This window comes from Carassius gibelio, chromosome A7 (assembly GCF_023724105.1).
Source record: "Carassius gibelio isolate Cgi1373 ecotype wild population from Czech Republic chromosome A7, carGib1.2-hapl.c, whole genome shotgun sequence".
Lineage (NCBI taxonomy): Eukaryota > Metazoa > Chordata > Actinopteri > Cypriniformes > Cyprinidae > Carassius > Carassius gibelio.
The window spans coordinates 26,523,174-26,540,296 of NC_068377.1; the positions used below are offsets into that span (position 1 = coordinate 26,523,174).

Genomic DNA, 17,123 nt, shown 5'->3' on the forward strand with positions numbered 1-17,123 from the left:
CAAAACAGTTTATTGATCTTCAAAAGATCTTTGTTTCCGATGCTGAACTATTATATTGTTCTTTGTAAAACTCACAGACAACACATTATTGTTTTCAAATGCTTCACAGTGTGACAGACTGATGAACATAATATCAAAATAGCTTCTAAAAGTTCTGTAAATCTAGGACATCAATACAAGCTCATTAAATGTATAGTTTGTGTTTCACAGTGCCAAGTTGTGCATCGTCAGGCATTTATCAAGCAGCACCCTAATTTATATAGCATATAGAGATATACAGAAAGCTACTTCTTTTACATAAACTGTAGACTCTATGCTAATTCACCTTTCGCTAAAGTGAAATAAAGGGCTATTTTAACATATTTTAGAATATAAAGTTAACAAGTGAGCTATATATGTATAGTAACGTGTCTATATATATATATATATATATATATATATATATATATATATATATATATATATATATATATACATAATTAGAGTTTAAATACACATTTTCATTTTATTAAGAACATTTGTTTTGTTTTAAACAATCAGACACAACTCACTGAAACACACACACACACACACAAACACACACACACACACACACACACACACACATATATATGCTTTGGTTCTTAATCTGATCTTTTATAACATACAAAATTGAGTTTCTCTGAACAGTCTCTGTTCTCCCAATATTTAGCTGCCAGGTTTTGAGATCCACAGTAAAGTGGACTGGCGGGGCAAACTGGCAGCTGGACCAAATTTCCCAGAGACTCCCCATTGACCCAGAACCAGGAGCCTGCCAGGAAGCGCAAACCTGTCCACACGCTGGGGGTTTGCAAGTCTGCAGTCTTGCTATTGGCTTGGAAGAGATGCAAACTGGTTGGTAGAGAGGCCAAGCCAGAGTGTTGAGTCCTGCAGTGTTCTAAAGCCTCCTCCCAGCTCTTGTTCTCCATCACCAGGATCAGTTCAGGCACCCACTCGTAGCAGAAAAAGGGGTACTGTTTTCCGCAATCGTAGTCATACAATTCACCACCTGAACTCTTACCACAAAATGCAGTATTGGGGCTGTCCGGTTGACCAGTCCTCCATGCCATAGAAATGTTTACGCTTCCATCACTCCAAACCCATCCTCCATTAACAGAGGGCTTGCTCAGTCCAATCCAGCTGTGTGTGCTAGCAGCTATCTGATTCTTTGAATCGTTTTTGAACCTTAGAAGTTCCTCTTGGCTGTCTATGGCGGACAGGTCAGCATAATTCTCTCTGCAAAACATCTGAGCATCTCTCCAAGTCTTGGCATTATTAATAAAAATGTGTTTCCTGTTCAAAGTTAAAGTCAGCTCACAATGAGCTGACAGGAAAAGAGCAATCCATAAAATCTTCATCTCTTCTGTGGGAAGCAAGTCAGTAAATACAGTCATAAGGCAGACTCCTTAAATATATAGAAACCCAAATTTGCCATTTGTTAGTCAGCAGCATATGCAAATATTAATTTGCAGATGTATATATAAACAATAACAACAACAACAACACACCAAATACAAACCTGATGCAAAACACATGGAAAAGTACAGGGACAAATGGAAAATATCTGACTTCAATGTTTTACTCTTTCTCTTCAGAAATTGCTATTAAGACTATAAGAAATAATTAGTATATATTATTCATAGATTTTTCAATTAATATAGTTAATATAAAGACATTCTCTGAAAATTTAAGTTAACTTACGTACTGAAAATGACTTCTTTATTTTACTAGCTTACAATTAACCTATTATATCTAAAAAATAAAAAAAATGAGCAGATAATGTTGCATAATGCTTTGGCTTTAGGGTTGGGTATCTGGATGGAAAACAAATCTCCTAAAACTGGATTAATATTTAAAAGGCAACTAGAATATACACATCTTTTTAAATTTGAAAACAAAATAAATAAAACTATCAAAAGTCAGGGCTAACAATTCCATTACATTCATTGCATCATGAATATGTGGTTTAAAAAAGAATCAACAGCTTGTGAAAGGCAATCTGCAAAGAAACAACAATGATTTACATGCCCTTTATTTTGATATGCCAAGTTTAAGGAACAATGTACTTTGTCTTCTTATGTTCAAGCACTCAATATAAAGACACTACATTCAGAGCTTTGGTCAGATGGAAAGTATAGAATTTGATGGGTTAAACAATTAGGATAATTACATGTCAGGCATGGCTATTGCACTCGTTTTTCATCATACAATTTTTACATGAATATCTACTCAGCACTAAACTTGCACAAATAAAAATTCATAATACATAATTAAATACAAGATCAAATTGAATGTTTTTATTTATTTTCACATCATTTTGACATAGTATTCATCCATCCATCCATCTCCAAACCACTTATTCTAATCAAGGCCACAAGCAGAGAATCATGTTGGATGGATGCTCAGTTCATTTTTGCATTAATTTATTACATTTATGGAGTAACATAACATGAGAGAGAGATCAGATCTTTGCATATCTCTGTGCATTTACTTGGTTTAAGGATTCTTTAATTCAATTAATGTTATTGTTAAATCAACTAAATATCAATCAATTTTATTTTATAACAACTTAACCTTGTGTTTGATTATATATTTATTCCACCCCAGTGACAGCTTTGTATTTTTTTTTTCTTAGAGAGAACAGATGTTTGCATATTTATGTGCATTTATTTGGTGTGCTTTTTAATCAAAACATAATCAGAATTTATACTCAGGGTTACTCATGATTTTATTAAAGTTATGCCTCTGTTTAGTTAAATGTAGCTTTTAATGCATTTACATTTCTGAATGCATTGCTGAGGCATATGGGTTTGACGTCCTTTTTTGCATGCAGATTACAACATCTACCAGACAAATAAACTATGATAAATTATAGCAATATTACAAAATTAATAATAAATATGTACATAACAGTATACATTTAATAAAGAAAACTTTATCATTCATAGTTCTAATACAAGTATAATATCATATTTTTCATAAATCCTAACTATACACTATGGTAAAAAATGGACTAAACTTTATTAGACAAACAACTGCAGAATATTTTATATTCACTTATAGATTGTTTAAGAATAATTCTAAAGATGCTTGTCGAGAAAGCTAATATCTTTCAATATGATGTACTGCTAGTACACTGATACATCCATCACTCTACATCCATTTGCATGCAGAACTAATTCACAGACTTAGTGTTGATGACTACTGAATTCTATTTGATGGGATTATGTTCAGGATGAGCAGCAGTAAGACGTGTACTGTAGCTCTGTGGAGAGATTTTGGTCAAGTACGTTCCAGGGACCAGCCCGGATATTCCATCCCTCCATGCTTTCCACCACCCATCCTCGCCTTGCTCGGTGACTGTGACAACTTGTCCTTTACTGACAGACAGTTCATCATCTTCCTAGAAAGGACAGAGAGTTGAGTATACAATACATTTCTTACAGTCAGACTGTAAACACTATATATGTATATATAAACTTATAAAGATGTAAAGGGCTCATATGACCCCTTTAAACTTTTTAAAGGGGTCATATGAGCCCAGTGTTACAAGCTCTTGGTCCATGAAGAAGATCTGTAAAGTTGCAAAGACTAAAGTCTCAAATCTAAAGAGATATTCTTTATCAAAGTTAAGACTCCGCCACACCCTCCTAAAACGGCTCATTCAAACACGCCTCACATGTCTACGTCACTATGTGGAAATATTTGCGTAATGCTGCCCAGATGTTCACTCAAAGAACGAAGGAGTGGTTTCGATAACCGCAGTTAGTGTTGAATCAGCCATGTCAGGTAGATGCTGTGCACAGGCATAACTATCGGTAAGCAGGGTAAGCGGTTGCTTACGGGCCCGGACCAATCAGGGGCCTGCCCGCTTTACTGGAAGATTTTGATTGACAGCCGGGTCCCCCTATCGCATTTTACTACTTTTAGTTTGATCGCATTAAAAAATTTTGTGAATTGATTTGAATAAATAATGACAACAGCATATCTGACTGAAAATTAAATAAATGTTTGAAACGAACAATGATGAATTTGGTGTAATTTGTTTCTAATTGGAACTGGGGAATCCCTGGGTGAACATGGCATTGCGTGCAAAACAGTAAAAAACTTTGAACTTGAGACAGTTCTGGAGTCGTCAAATTATAAACACCAAAGTGGTTTGCACCATCCCAGTGACAGTGACCTCTGCAGAGCGTTCTTTTTCAAAACTAAAACTGATAAAAAGCTATCTCAGGAGCTCAATGGGACAGAGTCATCTCTCTGGATTGCCATACTGTCAATTGAGAATGCTCGTGCGCACAATCTGGACCTTAAGGATATGATCGACAACTTCGCACAGAGGAAAGCCCGGAAAATGCAGCTATAATGTAAGTGAGCATCTTTTTTATGTATTTGGACCTATGCCTATGTGTATTTAGCAGTGACAGTAACAGTAACAATGTGTTATTATGGTGCGCCGACACCAGTGTTTTTTTTTGTTTTTGTTTTTTTGGTGCGCGTAGCGTCATCACGTGTTGTAGTAGGAGGGGCCACCTTGATAATCCTGCTTAAGGGTCCGGTGTTGGCTCGTTACGCCACTGATGCTGTGTGTTTCTAGACGAAAGCAAAAATCACTTTATTTGGCTTTCTGAAAGTAGATGAATTTAGGAATCTTTAAGATTACTTACAACAGTACAGCAACACATTTTATGGACGATTGTTTCGTAAACTTAGGAGAGGAGATGATTCAGACTTTGCTACGACAATCTCGTGCTTCTGAATCAGCGACTGGAAGTATGGTTTGTTATTAGTTTAAGTATTTGCTGTTTGCAAATGCGGTGTTTTGCGTGTCGCGCTTTGAGTGTATGTCTGTGAGAGAGAGAGAGAGAGAGAGAGAGAGAGAGAGAGAGAGAGAGAGAGAGAGACATCTGTGGCTTGTGCACTGCAAACACATTCTGTACAAGCTTCACCAACTGTGTCTTTCACACCACTCTGTTCCTCTTTCGGGCTTGAACTGATGGTAAAACTAAGGACATTATTAACTGTCTTTATATTTATTTTGAAAGATGAAGCTTGTGATTATGGGAAGGGGTGTTACATTTCCGACGAATGCTTGCGATATTAAGCCAATCACAATGCTCTTGGTCAGCTGGCCAATCAGAGCAGACTGCGCTTGTCGGAAGGAGAAAACGATGCGCTTGAGAGAGGCGGGGCATAGAGGACCTACAATAATGTACAGCATTTGAAAAATTATGTTTTTTGAACATTAAAGCATATCAACATATTCTGTTACACCATATACACAAAATAATGATCTTTAACAAGACTAATTTTTATGTTAAAAATTACATTTATGATGTTTATATACATTTCTTTGAATTACAATTCATCTAATTTCTACTTCAATAGTAGTTCCTGACCACTACCTCAATTCCAATTCTGAAACTAAACAGAAACTTTAAAAAGCATGCATGCTAAATTCAATTCTGAATTGTGCACAACCGTGGAGTCTGTTATAATAATAAGTTTTACTAACAGCAATTAAATGACAAATGCAAGTTTGTCTTTACTTCTGGGATAAAAAATAATAACTATAAATAGTTACTGTATTCATTTACCTGAGCTTTAAAATCATATAACACCATGTACTTCTCAGTTACTCCTCCTGTTTGTTGAGCTGATGTGTATGTTCCGGCCGAATTACTGCCTGCGTCTGGATACCCTGTGATGTACAGCAAGGACAGCAATCTTCAGTTCAATACTGTTTATTAAAGTGCTTGTGAGTATATTAGTTTAATGCTCTTTGCATACGGACTTAACTCTCAGTTTAAGACTTCAAAGAAGTGATACTGACCACTGAAAGAAGTCCCTGGAAGAACGGCAGATAATCTGCAGATATAATAGATAGAGTTTCACAATCAAGTTACAAAAAACATAAAATATAAGTTAATGTAGTTGTAAGTTAATGACATTTACCTTTTCGTTTCAACCCCCCTGACTCCTCCATTAGCGTCCAGGTCAGAGTAACTCTGAAACTCAATGGGAGCTTAAGAGACATTGAGGAGTGACTGTCAGTTGATGTAGAATTTCATCATCTTATATCGGCTCTGTAACTGTTGGTGATGGTGAATTTACCTGGAGGACAACTGGCTGTCTTTTTCATTTTAATGAAGCAGTTGTTGTCAGCGATGATGTCACACTGCTCTAAAAGCTTTCTTACTTCTTCATAGCACTACAACACAAAAGAAAACAGTTGTTATGATTGTGAGTTATAAACAGAATTTGGATAGACTTGTGTATAAAGATGGAGAAACGTTGACATGTACGTCATCATCCTGGACACACTGCATGGATATCAGATTGCAATGATCCCATAATGCACAGCGTAAGATATTAATGCGCTCAGACTCCTGCTGCTGAAACACCTACAAAGCGACAGACAAGTACAAAGTAAAAAAAATATGTATTTTTCAAGTTACTTCCTTTTAAAATGCAGCCAGTAAATTAAGAACCATTTCCTTTTTTTTGGTACTATTTTTGGTAATGACATTTTCTTGACTCATCTACATCTTTGTACCACATCAGTAAATATTCTCCAGCTCTAAGACAGAAAGCTATAACTGTTTATCCCATGCCTGTGAGATTGTCTTCTCTCATTTAATCATCATTACCCTTAAGAAAACATGAAGCTCTGCTTAATTCTTTATACACGCCTCCTTCCGTATACATTACTTTTTCCCGCAGTCTATACATGTTTTTGTACATGTTCTTTACCTCACATGCACTCCTGTATGTCCTGTCCCAGTCCTGGCAAGTCTTCACTAATTGATCAACATTCAATTTGTACTGCTTTTCTAAACCAGCAAAGAAAATAAAACAGAGAGTCAGCTGTCTATTCATGAGCTATGTAAGAAAATAACTTGGCGGAAAAATGTAAATAACATGTAAAAAATAAATAAATAAATAAATAAGAAATAAGACAAATAAGAAAGTTTGGAAAATGTCAAGACATATGTGACCCTGGACCACAAAACCAGTCTTTAGTGTGATTTGAATAAATACGCTTTCCATTGATGTATGGTTTGTTAGGATCAGACTCTAAAATTTGAGGGAGAAAAAAAAAATACAAATACTGAGAAAATCACCTTTAAAGTTGTCCAAATTAAGTTCTTAGCAATGCATATTACTAATTAAAAATTAAGTTTTGGTATATTTACGGTAGGAAATTTACAAAATACCTTCATGGAACATGATCATTACTTAATAACTTAATGATTTTTGGCATAAAAGTAAAAACAATACTTTTGACACATGCAATATTTTTGGCTATTGCAACAAATATACCCCAGTAACTAAAGACTGGTTTTGTGGTCCAGGGTAACATATTTTAAGCTCTCATATCTACACAACCATCCGGAAGTTTGGGGTAAGTACTTTTTTTTTTTTTAAATAAGAAATTAATACTTTTTAATATGGCAAGGATGCATTAAATTGGCCAAAAGTGACAGTAAAAACATCTTTTTTTTTACTTTATATTCATTAAGGAATTATGAAAAATGTAGCATGTTTTCCACAAATATATGAAGCAGCACAATAGTATTCACTGATAATAAAATAAATGTTTCTTGAGCACCAAATTTTCTCATCTGATACTGAAGACTGACAGCTGAAGCTTTACTTTTCTAATCACAAAAAATAATTAAAATATATTATAATTTTATATCAAATGTTCACAATATAATTTTTACTGTATTTTTCCAGATTCATACACATACACACAATTGCTGATTAAATGCTTGACTTATTTTGACTTCTTCCAAGAAAGAGATTACAATGCATCTGTCCTTTTACTGCCAACAGGATCCTAACAACAGTTAAGTCTGGAGGCACAAACCTGCCAGGCTAGCTGCTTGCCTGCATAATCGGGCCCTGTTCATCACCTGCAACACAGCACAATGATAAATAGTCATATTCAATGTCTGAACCTGACTTATTTGAAGAGCAGTGTAACATATATTGTACAAATAATCATAATCATAACATAACTGGTATACATATTGACAAAATTGTCACAAAGTCTCTATTCTAAATGAATGTAAGTGTTACACTGACTGATGGTAGTACAGCTTCTTACAACACTGAGGTGGAATGATGGCCAGTCAGACTGAAACAAGTTTGTCTTTCTTTAATCCTCATTTAGCCCTTACTGTGACTACAAACCTGCCATACGTAATTTTTTCACAACTGTCCAAAGTTCCAGAATTAAAGTGAACACTTTCCTTTAGGAAAATATAGAAACATTTAACTTACTTAAGTATTTAGTGTATAAAAAGTTACATTACATGTTTACTGTTTTTTAGGCTCTCACACCTTTTCTGACTGCCGGTGGGTGGATGTGTTCACATTTGTCTTCTTCCCCACTGATTGCTCAGCTTCTTCAGCCTCCTTACACCTCTGTTCATATAACCTTTTTGACTGCAGGACAGATAGTGAAGAAAATTGATTCAAAGGCAGTAAAAGTGCAAGACAAAAGTGAAAGGAGAGGAGAGTATAGAACTCGTTATACAGATGTGTCTAAAAACGTATCACACGATCTGTGGTGTTTCTGTGGTTGTACAACACAGGAAGTTCAAGTCTTATTATATCCAGAGATAGCAAACATACCTACAAACCAACCAACCTATTCTTATTTTCTCTCATTGACTGTCACCATCTGCTTCTATTCTCTTGTACTTTCCTGTCTCTCTCTACACATCTCTTGCTGGTAAAAAGAAATGTTTCTAATGCTTCAAACCCAAAGTCTGCATTTGTCTTATTGTGTACTGTCTAATCATGTCCAAATTCATTCTACAAGTAGCCTACAGTCACCACATGGCTCTGTTTCTTCTTTCAGTTTCTACTTCTTTCTCTTCCTCATTTGGCTGATACTGAATTTGGGTGGACCCTGAGAATGATGTGTCATTTACGCCATGAACATCTAATGAAAGGGGGGACATGAGGACTTAGCATTGGTAAATAGATACTAGTTTTAATCAGATTTATTGTACTTACATCGATGGTCTTCTTGTGCAACAGCGTTTTAGGCTTCTGGAGTTTTTCAATTATCTCTTCAAGCTAATTAGGAATAACAGACATGAGCTTTGATCCTCGATCACGTGCATTATTAAATTAATTAATGATTAATCATTGCCATTCATTCTTTACAAAATACAACTAATGATGTTTGAATTAATGCAGGCAATCATTTACGGTACAATGCTTTTGTGCTTACAAACCAAAATGCCAGTTTTCTTCCTCTTTCACACTGACCATGGAAACATCAGCAAAGTGCTAGGCTGTGTGCATAACATCCTGGATCATTTGATTTATTTCCTACCTTTTTTCTCTGTTCCCTCTGGTGCTCTCGAAATGCCTCTATTTTCTGAACTTCCTCCTTTATGCTTTCAGAGAGATGGATGTGCAGGTTTCCAGTCTTCTCAATTTCTGGAAAACAATGCAAATCTGGTTGAGAACGCAGCATTCAAAGCATTTTTCTAGGATGGAGGCGAAAGGGAATCGCATCACTTCACATACCTGCTTTTAACTTGTCAAACGATGCCTTTAATGTTCTGGGTATGGAAGAGAAATAATGTAATGAGTACATGAACACTTCTTTCACATCTATACACTTTGGACACATATACTGCATACTGAAGCTAAGAAAGTTTTAAATAAATATGAGGCAGTTACTAGGAATAGTTGAAGAAGTGTCATTCCCTAAAATCAACATGTCATTTGAATCCAGAGAAGGGCGTGTGTTTTAAAATGGAATTTGTTTGAGTGATATTTATAAACCAATTTACCCAATCTCGGTTTGACCTTCTGCCTTCCGAGCAATTGCCACCAGATCTCGGCCGTACTTCTCCTCTGCTAGTGCTCTGCGAAGGAGAACAGAAGTCACACACTGACATTCACAGAGACACGCCGCTATAAATAACTTCTCCACACCTCATTTTCAACAGTTCTTCTACATCTTTGCACATGTGCCTGCCATCCTGTAACCTCTGCAATATTGCCTCATATCCTGACTGGTCAGTGAAGTCAGTACCCTGAAAAGACACCAAACATGCAACATATGAGATATATTAGACACATATATAGTAGTCATTCGGATAATTCGGGGTATGTATATATTTTCTGAGCACTAAGGACACTATTCTTTGGAGAACCATTAAAAATAAGTATTTGTGTTAAATATGAAAATGGTCTTGAATAGGATTTTAAAGATTGTAGTTTTAAATTTAACTGCTCTCATGTTATTACAAGGAAATCTATCATTTAAAACTAAGCTACACTTTATTTTGAATTTTGGACATTCTACTAATATAAGCAACTTTGTTACTAAATGTCTTCTAACTAACTCTCATTAGAGTACTATTACGTCAGGGATAGGGTAGTAGATAGAATAAGTCAAATGTAAAATGACTATAAGTAAATGCATGTTGCGGGGACCAGCAAAACAAAGTGACAAGACAGTACAAGAGTAGACACTTAAGTTTTCTGAATTCGGCTTAGAAAACACATAATACAATGCAAAATTGAAATATAGGAAATTGTATTTCCCGTATGAGAAATCTTAAGACTTATGAACAATAACTTACCCAAAAGGCATCGCAGAACAGTAAAGCCATCTTCTATATTACGTAAAGTTATTACTCAGAAGTAATGAGTGCTGGTGACCCTGAGACAGACTACATTAAAGTTGCTATAAAGGGTAAAGAAAGACGAGCTACACTGTGAAGTGAAGTGTTTGAAATAAGGAAGAAACTGCGTAGTGGTCAACTTTGATCTCTTGACGTCTTCATATGCTCTTTAAAAGAGGAAGAGTAATGCTGCATATGCAAGTGTCAGCCCGCGGTTTCTGCAGAGGTGACAATGAAATTTTCCAGAGAACGCTAAACGAACCAAGATTAAGGGAGAGCAAACTGTTTACAATTTTTTTGTAACACTGCACCATTGAGGAAAAGAGATTTCGGTGGGTATTTCACTTGTTTTTTTAGGGCAATAAGGAACATATCAATAAATATCCTGCTAAAAAAAAAATAGAATCACAGAATTTGTAATGGTTTTACTGGTTATAATTGGGATTCTATTGGTTCCGAGAGGGCGTTTTTTTGTCCAGTTCAAAACAACGATTACTTTCACCAGCAGAGGGCGCTGCGAGCTTTACTGATTACTAGTCGCGCTCCGCCACTGTAAGACATTTAAGTCACAATTTTGTTAAAATCCTATTTTGATCTGTTTACTATTTGCAGTTGTTACTTTTCATACATTCTAAAAACACAGGGTTAAAAGCAACCCAATTTGGGTTATTTTTAACCCAAGGCCTGGGTAAATATAGGATAGAACACATTTTGGGTTAATTTTACTCAGCAAACTGGGTTGTTTATTTAGCCCAGCTAAATGGGTGGGTTCATTTTCAAACATTCAACATTAAAAGTTGTATCAACGTTGTTTCAGCGTTGAAACAACAACTGACATTATTTAAACAGTCCGTATTTAAACGTTCAAGGTCAGTAATAAGGAAATGGTCCTCACTGCAGACAGAGCACGAGATCAAGGGGGCGTGCCGTGGTTGGATCCAGATTGAACTCCTCCCACCTTATATATACCTAAACGTACCCGTCTCCACCCCCTAATTCCTAAAACCACCCATCTGCACCCCTAAACCTAACAGAGTTCCACCCCTAAGCCTACATCTCCACCCCTAAGATGTGGCTCCGACCACGCCCCCTGATCTTGTGTTCTACAGTGAGGGGCCACTGGTCTTATTTTTATTTAGCCTAAATGAACTAATTTACAGATTAATTTGAATCCTATAAACTTTTTGTAAAAATACTCCACACAACCACTAGTTTACATGATTTCACAATAAAAATTTTTTAAATAAAAATACCCAAATGTATAATCAAGGGAGATTTCAATGTTATTTTGACCAATGAACTTTCCTTTATCACTTTTTTTCTGAAGGATGATTGCTATCGCAAAATTCAGCCAAAAGAGGGAGACATAACCCTCCTAATCTGAAAGAGTGTGCCAAGTGTAGAGTAATTCCGCTGCCTAAGATAAAGGGGCTTTATCACATTTGATCTGGGTCAACAAAGCAAAACCGAGCAAGTGTCTGCTTGAGCAAATATCTCACTTTGGAATCAATATACCGTGTGAAAAGCTAAACAGCCTCTTTGCAAAGAGGAGGTCCTAAAAGCATGTCCTGTGTGTGGGTGAACGTCCAACGTGTGAAATACGCGTGTAATGATGATAATAATGCAAGTTATGCTTTTGATGATTTTTATGAATAGATTCTGTGAACAAATCAACAAATTTAATAATAGATATCTAAAAATAAACAAATAAATTATTACATTTACTAAAATTCTAAAATGTATAAAATATTTAGGCCTATGTGATTGCCAGGTTTAGTGGATGGAAACTATTGCCTTAGCATTGTGAATCTGTGAATAAATGAACAAATCTATAATACATATGTAGCCTAATAGTATGCAATTATTTTATTGATTATACTAATTAATGTCTTAAATTAAATTCTGAAGTGCGAAAATGTTGAGGTGATGGCCAGTTTTAGGCAATAGAAAATATAATGAAACAAATTAGAAGTCCATGGAAAGTCCCCATCATGACAGAAAAACAAACAGCTTGGTTGAAGTGCTGACCATTTGACAGATTTGTAGTTTTATTCTCTGCAGCACTGCTAAACTAAACCGGCTGGATGATTTTAGATTTTGCTATGGGGGAGGGTAGATAAGAGTAATACTATCACACATTTATTTAACTAAACTGTCAATGCAACCAGTTCAACATTTCATAATTAACATCCCAAAAAAAAATAATAATAATGTTTTGTCAGGTAACCCAAAAATGTGCTTCATGTGATAACATAGAAATGTATTGTTTTATTTTTATCAGTTAAACAAATATATATATAATATAATAAAATAAAAATCTGATTTGAAATAACACGATTTTTAAGATTGGATCAGGTAAAAAAAAAAAAAATATATATATATATATATATATATATATATATATATATATATATATATATATATATATATATATATATATATATATATATATATATATTTAAGACTGAGCAAGCCAGTTTATTGGTAGCTCGTTATGGCCATGTGCTTGGCAATATCCTCTGTGTTTCTCCTTGTGTGTCAAAGAGATTGTGTGTGCAGGCAGTATGCACTAGTGAATATTTATATAGATATGTATTTATGCATTTATAGAAATTTAAGAAGTATGCATAACTGCTGTTGAGCTATGTGGTGGTGTACATAATTATCGATTGATGTGATGAACAGTGTGGTGGTGGTTTGTGTGTGTGCATGTATTGATTGTTCTGTTATGCTGTATGATGCTGAGTGTGGCATTGTTGACTGCTTGCGGTCGCCACAGCAGACAAGAGGATTGTGGTTAGGCTGCAGACAGACTGACGTAGTGTGTGTGTGTGTGTGTGTGTGTCTGTTGAATGTACCCTCTCTAGTTATGCGCTCTTTCGATGAGGGGAAGACTAAGTACCTTTCTAGTACCATGGACTTCTTGTGTCTTTTTTCACATGAATGCAGTTATATTGAAAATGAGAGAATGTGATATTGAAAATGGTAATTAAATTAGAAAGACGTGTAGTTAGAGCTTGATGCAAAAATGCATTTGTTATCCTATTTCTCACTTGTCTATCTGTAAAACTGACTTTTTGTCCTGTTATGTTGGTGTAACCTAATATAGTCAGGTTGATTTGTTCATAGTTATTAGAATGTATATTTTTTTGCATAAAAAAATCAGTCTAATGTAAGATTTTTTGGTGGCAGTTATTTTACTTTTTACAGAGTAATAGTAAGATACACAATACAATATATATATATATATGGTATTTCCCGGACTATAAGTCGCACTTTTTTTCATAGTTTGGCTGGTCCTGCAAGAGAAATGAACCAAGAGAAAACATTACCATCTACTGCTGCGAGAGGGCGCTCTATCCTGCTCAGTGCTCCTGTAGTCTACGGGGGCAAGGAACTCGACCAGAAGTTGAAGTCGGGTGGGGGCTGCCATCTTTTAGCAGAACTTCACTTGCGTTAGCATTCCCATTGACTCCCATTCATTTTGGCGTCACTTTGACAGCGAATAACTTTACATCTGAGGCGTTTAAAGACTCTGTTTGTCCATTATTTATTTCTAAAGATACACGACAATGTATAAAGGGCTCCATTACCTTCTATGTTACATTATGGCCCCGTATAAACAGTTTTTGTAAAAAATAGGGTAACTATTGCGTCATAACCACTCGTCTCTCTGTCGCATTACCGTAAAGACAGGAGGAGAAGCTCGCAGGCAATTAACTTAATATGCCGTAATGGCGTTACATTTTAAAATACTATACAAAATAATTAATCAGAATACTTACTCCTGCTCACTCACGACAAAGAACTCCCCGCTCAATCTCGCCGTCTCTGCAAGATTAACGATGGCAGTTGGTACGCACAGCTACTAGAAGATTTACATCTGTCAGACAGGTTGCTGACGTCGTCAAGCTTCGTTTGAGTCTGCGCGTCAGAAACGGAAGTGCTAAAAAACGCTAAAAATGGGCTTCACTTGTCTCAATTGAGTTCCAATGGGGTCGTTGTGTCTATTTCTTTTACAGTCTATGGTAGTCTACCACTGAGCAGCATAGAGCAGCCTCTCGTGGCTGTAGACGGTAATGTTTTCTCTTGGTTGCTTGATTCTAAATAAATGCGACTTATAGTCCAGTGTGACTTATATATGTTTTTTTCCTCGTCATGACGTATTTTTGGACTAATGCGACTTATACTCAGGTGCGACTTATAGTCTGAAAAATACGGTATATATATTTCAAAGCATTAGTAACTCTCCTGGTTACAATTGTCTTTCCAGTGCTAGTAATAAGGATTTTTCAGTGTTGGTCATTGTAAAGATATACTGAGTCAAAGTCCTTTCAGGCAAGTCGTGCCACTCGGCCGCCATCTTGGCAATGCCTCCGGGCAGCTATTTCAGACTAACAAGACCAGGCTCCTATCTAAATGAATGGGCAGAGAGTCAGAACTGCACTTTCACTGGTCACCGGGACATAAAAACTGTATGTATAGAAACAGCAGTAAAATATGATAAAAATCGCTGAAAAATGTTGATGACTTTGCCTCAAAATAAGGTTTAAAATGACTTTTTCCCCACAGGTTTTACTTTTACTACGCATGCGCAAGGGTTCCTCAACTGTGCGCTATGTCAGTGGAACCAGACGATAGGCTTAAATGTTTCCCCGCTTGACTGTTAAAAGCAGATGATTGGCTTTCCAGCACGAGGGGCGGAACTTGTGCACACAGCTGCCATCTTTGCCTTTACAGGTTTTCCTTATATAGTTGTATTTAGGGCTGAGGAAGTGGCATGTCTCTGACCACCTTCTTCATTTTAATATGGACTTGATATTGAAATATCCAGAAACAGGAACTCACAATCCTCCCCACTGCTATATGTCTACCCAGCCATTTTTTACATAATATGTTAGATGAGGCTTTATACCTAGATAGTAGTGTCCTTACAGATGATAAAGTGTTTTAATGAGATAGTAGTATCTATATCAGGGTGTGTCTATGTCCTTCGCAGGTGTATTTTTATCAGAATCGATCTGGCTTTCCTCCCTCCCAAGACATCAGGGATGACCTTCAGAGTAGGAGGGGTTCACAAATACGTACAGGTTTGGTGCCAGCTCTGAGGTGGATGAACTGTCACCTGCTACCCCCTGAAATACTAGTACACACACAAATAGCAGCATGCACACACCTTATTCCTTATCCTTTCACAATCATACACATTCTCTTGCAATGTTTATCAGCATCACCTTTGTAGATGCTTTTGGGTTTCCAGCTGGCCTGCAGGTGCACTGTGTGTGTGTGTGTGTGTGTGTGCGTGTGTATTGACGTGCCTGCTTCCCTTGGGCTGTGTTTGCTGGTGTAGTGTATCAGTGGGCCAGCAGCATGGCGCCATCCGTCCTGCTCCCACCACCAGCTCCCAGAATGCATTACACCTCAATCGAACACAGCCATTCGGCATAACTCCACTTTTACCCACTGGACAGCACTGCTGTTAGGGGCTTTTGTCGGGTCTCTCTCTCCCCCTCTTCTCCTGTGCATTTTCTGTTGAAAGGATCATGTTACACAAGCTGTAGAGACCACCTCAGTGAGAGTTTGTGAGGGACTAACACACACACACACACACGCTCACTTGCCTTTGTGGTTTACGGGGACTCTCCATAGGCGTAATGGTTTTTATACTGCACAAACTGTATTTTCTATCACCCTACACCAACCCTACACCTAATCCTACCCCTTACAGAAAACTATTGGCAATTTTTAAGTTTCCTAAAACACCATTTTGTATGTTTTTTAAGCCTTTTGTTATACAGGGACATAATAATAATAATAATAATACCTTACATTTATATAGCGCTTTTCTAGACACTCAAAGCGCTTACATGGTCATGGTCTCCTCATCCACCACCAGTGTGCAGCATCCACCTGGATGATGCGACGGCAGCCATATTGCACCTGAAAGCCCACCACACTGGTGGAAAGGAGACAGAGTGAGGAAGCCAATCAGCAGATATGGGGATTGTTAGGAGGCCATGATGGTCGGAGGCCAATGGGAGAATTGAGCCAGGATGCCGAGGTCACTCCTCTACTCTTTTCAAAAGACATCCTGGGATTTTTAATGACCACAGAGAGTCAGGACCTCGGTTTATTGTCCCATCCGAAGGACGGTGCTTGTTGACAGTATAGTGTCCCCATCACTACACTGGGGCGCTAGGACCCACACAGACCACAGGGTGAGCACCCCCTGCTGGCCTCACTAGCACCTCTTCCAGCAGCAACTGTAGACCACAAAAGAAGTTGAGTTCATTAATTGAACAAAAACAGATGAAGCCTTCTTCAGAATATCTTCTTTGTTTTGAGTTCTGCAAAAAGAAAAAGTCATACAGGTTTGATATGGAAACTGGTTTGATACAGAATTTTCAATATTTGGTAAATTCTTTTGAAAGAAGTTTCTCATTA

General features: G+C 36.7%; 2 protein-coding genes across 3 annotated transcripts; both read right to left on the reverse strand.

Annotated features, from left to right (window-relative positions):
• Positions 1–562: 562 nt before the first annotated feature.
• LOC128016315 (snaclec 5-like) lies at positions 563–1,365 on the reverse strand. The gene has a single exon (XM_052600801.1). The coding sequence runs from the start codon at positions 1,263–1,265 to the stop codon at positions 624–626; it is 642 nt and encodes a 213-aa protein (XP_052456761.1). The 5' UTR covers positions 1,266–1,365; the 3' UTR covers positions 563–623.
• Positions 1,366–2,034: 669 nt separating this feature from the next.
• LOC128016984 (proline-serine-threonine phosphatase-interacting protein 1) lies at positions 2,035–10,825 on the reverse strand. Of its 2 annotated transcripts, none has more exons than XM_052602005.1 (15): positions 10,638–10,825; positions 9,985–10,085; positions 9,840–9,914; positions 9,571–9,605; positions 9,374–9,480; positions 9,049–9,111; positions 8,368–8,472; positions 7,892–7,937; positions 6,772–6,851; positions 6,324–6,422; positions 6,133–6,229; positions 5,974–6,043; positions 5,852–5,886; positions 5,616–5,719; positions 2,035–3,417 (listed from the first exon to the last, which is right to left on the reverse strand). In XM_052602005.1, the coding sequence occupies exons 1-15, from the start codon at positions 10,665–10,667 to the stop codon at positions 3,301–3,303; spliced, it is 1,164 nt and encodes a 387-aa protein (XP_052457965.1). In that variant the 5' UTR covers positions 10,668–10,825; the 3' UTR covers positions 2,035–3,300. The 2 variants fall into 2 exon arrangements, with proteins under 2 accessions (XP_052457965.1, XP_052457964.1); XM_052602004.1 differs by having other exon boundaries at positions 2,035–3,421; positions 10,638–10,824.
• Between the last annotated feature and the right edge of the window lie 6,298 nt (positions 10,826–17,123).

What these genes read in the sequence shown, in the direction of transcription:
- LOC128016315 (XM_052600801.1), bottom strand. Translation starts at nt 1,265, where the DNA reads ATGTTTTGCAGAGAGAATTATGCTGACCTGTCCGCCATAGACAGCCAA.
- LOC128016984 (XM_052602004.1), bottom strand. Translation starts at nt 10,667, where the DNA reads ATGGCTTTACTGTTCTGCGATGCCTTTTGG. An exon ending in TGTTCTGCGATGCCTTTTGG is followed by an intron (nt 10,086 to 10,637) that starts GTAAGTTATTGT and finishes GTGTCTTTTCAG; the next exon opens with GGTACTGACTTCACTGACCA. An exon ending in AGAGGGAACAGAGAAAAAAG is followed by an intron (nt 9,112 to 9,373) that starts GTAGGAAATAAA and finishes ATTCCTAATTAG; the next exon opens with CTTGAAGAGATAATTGAAAA.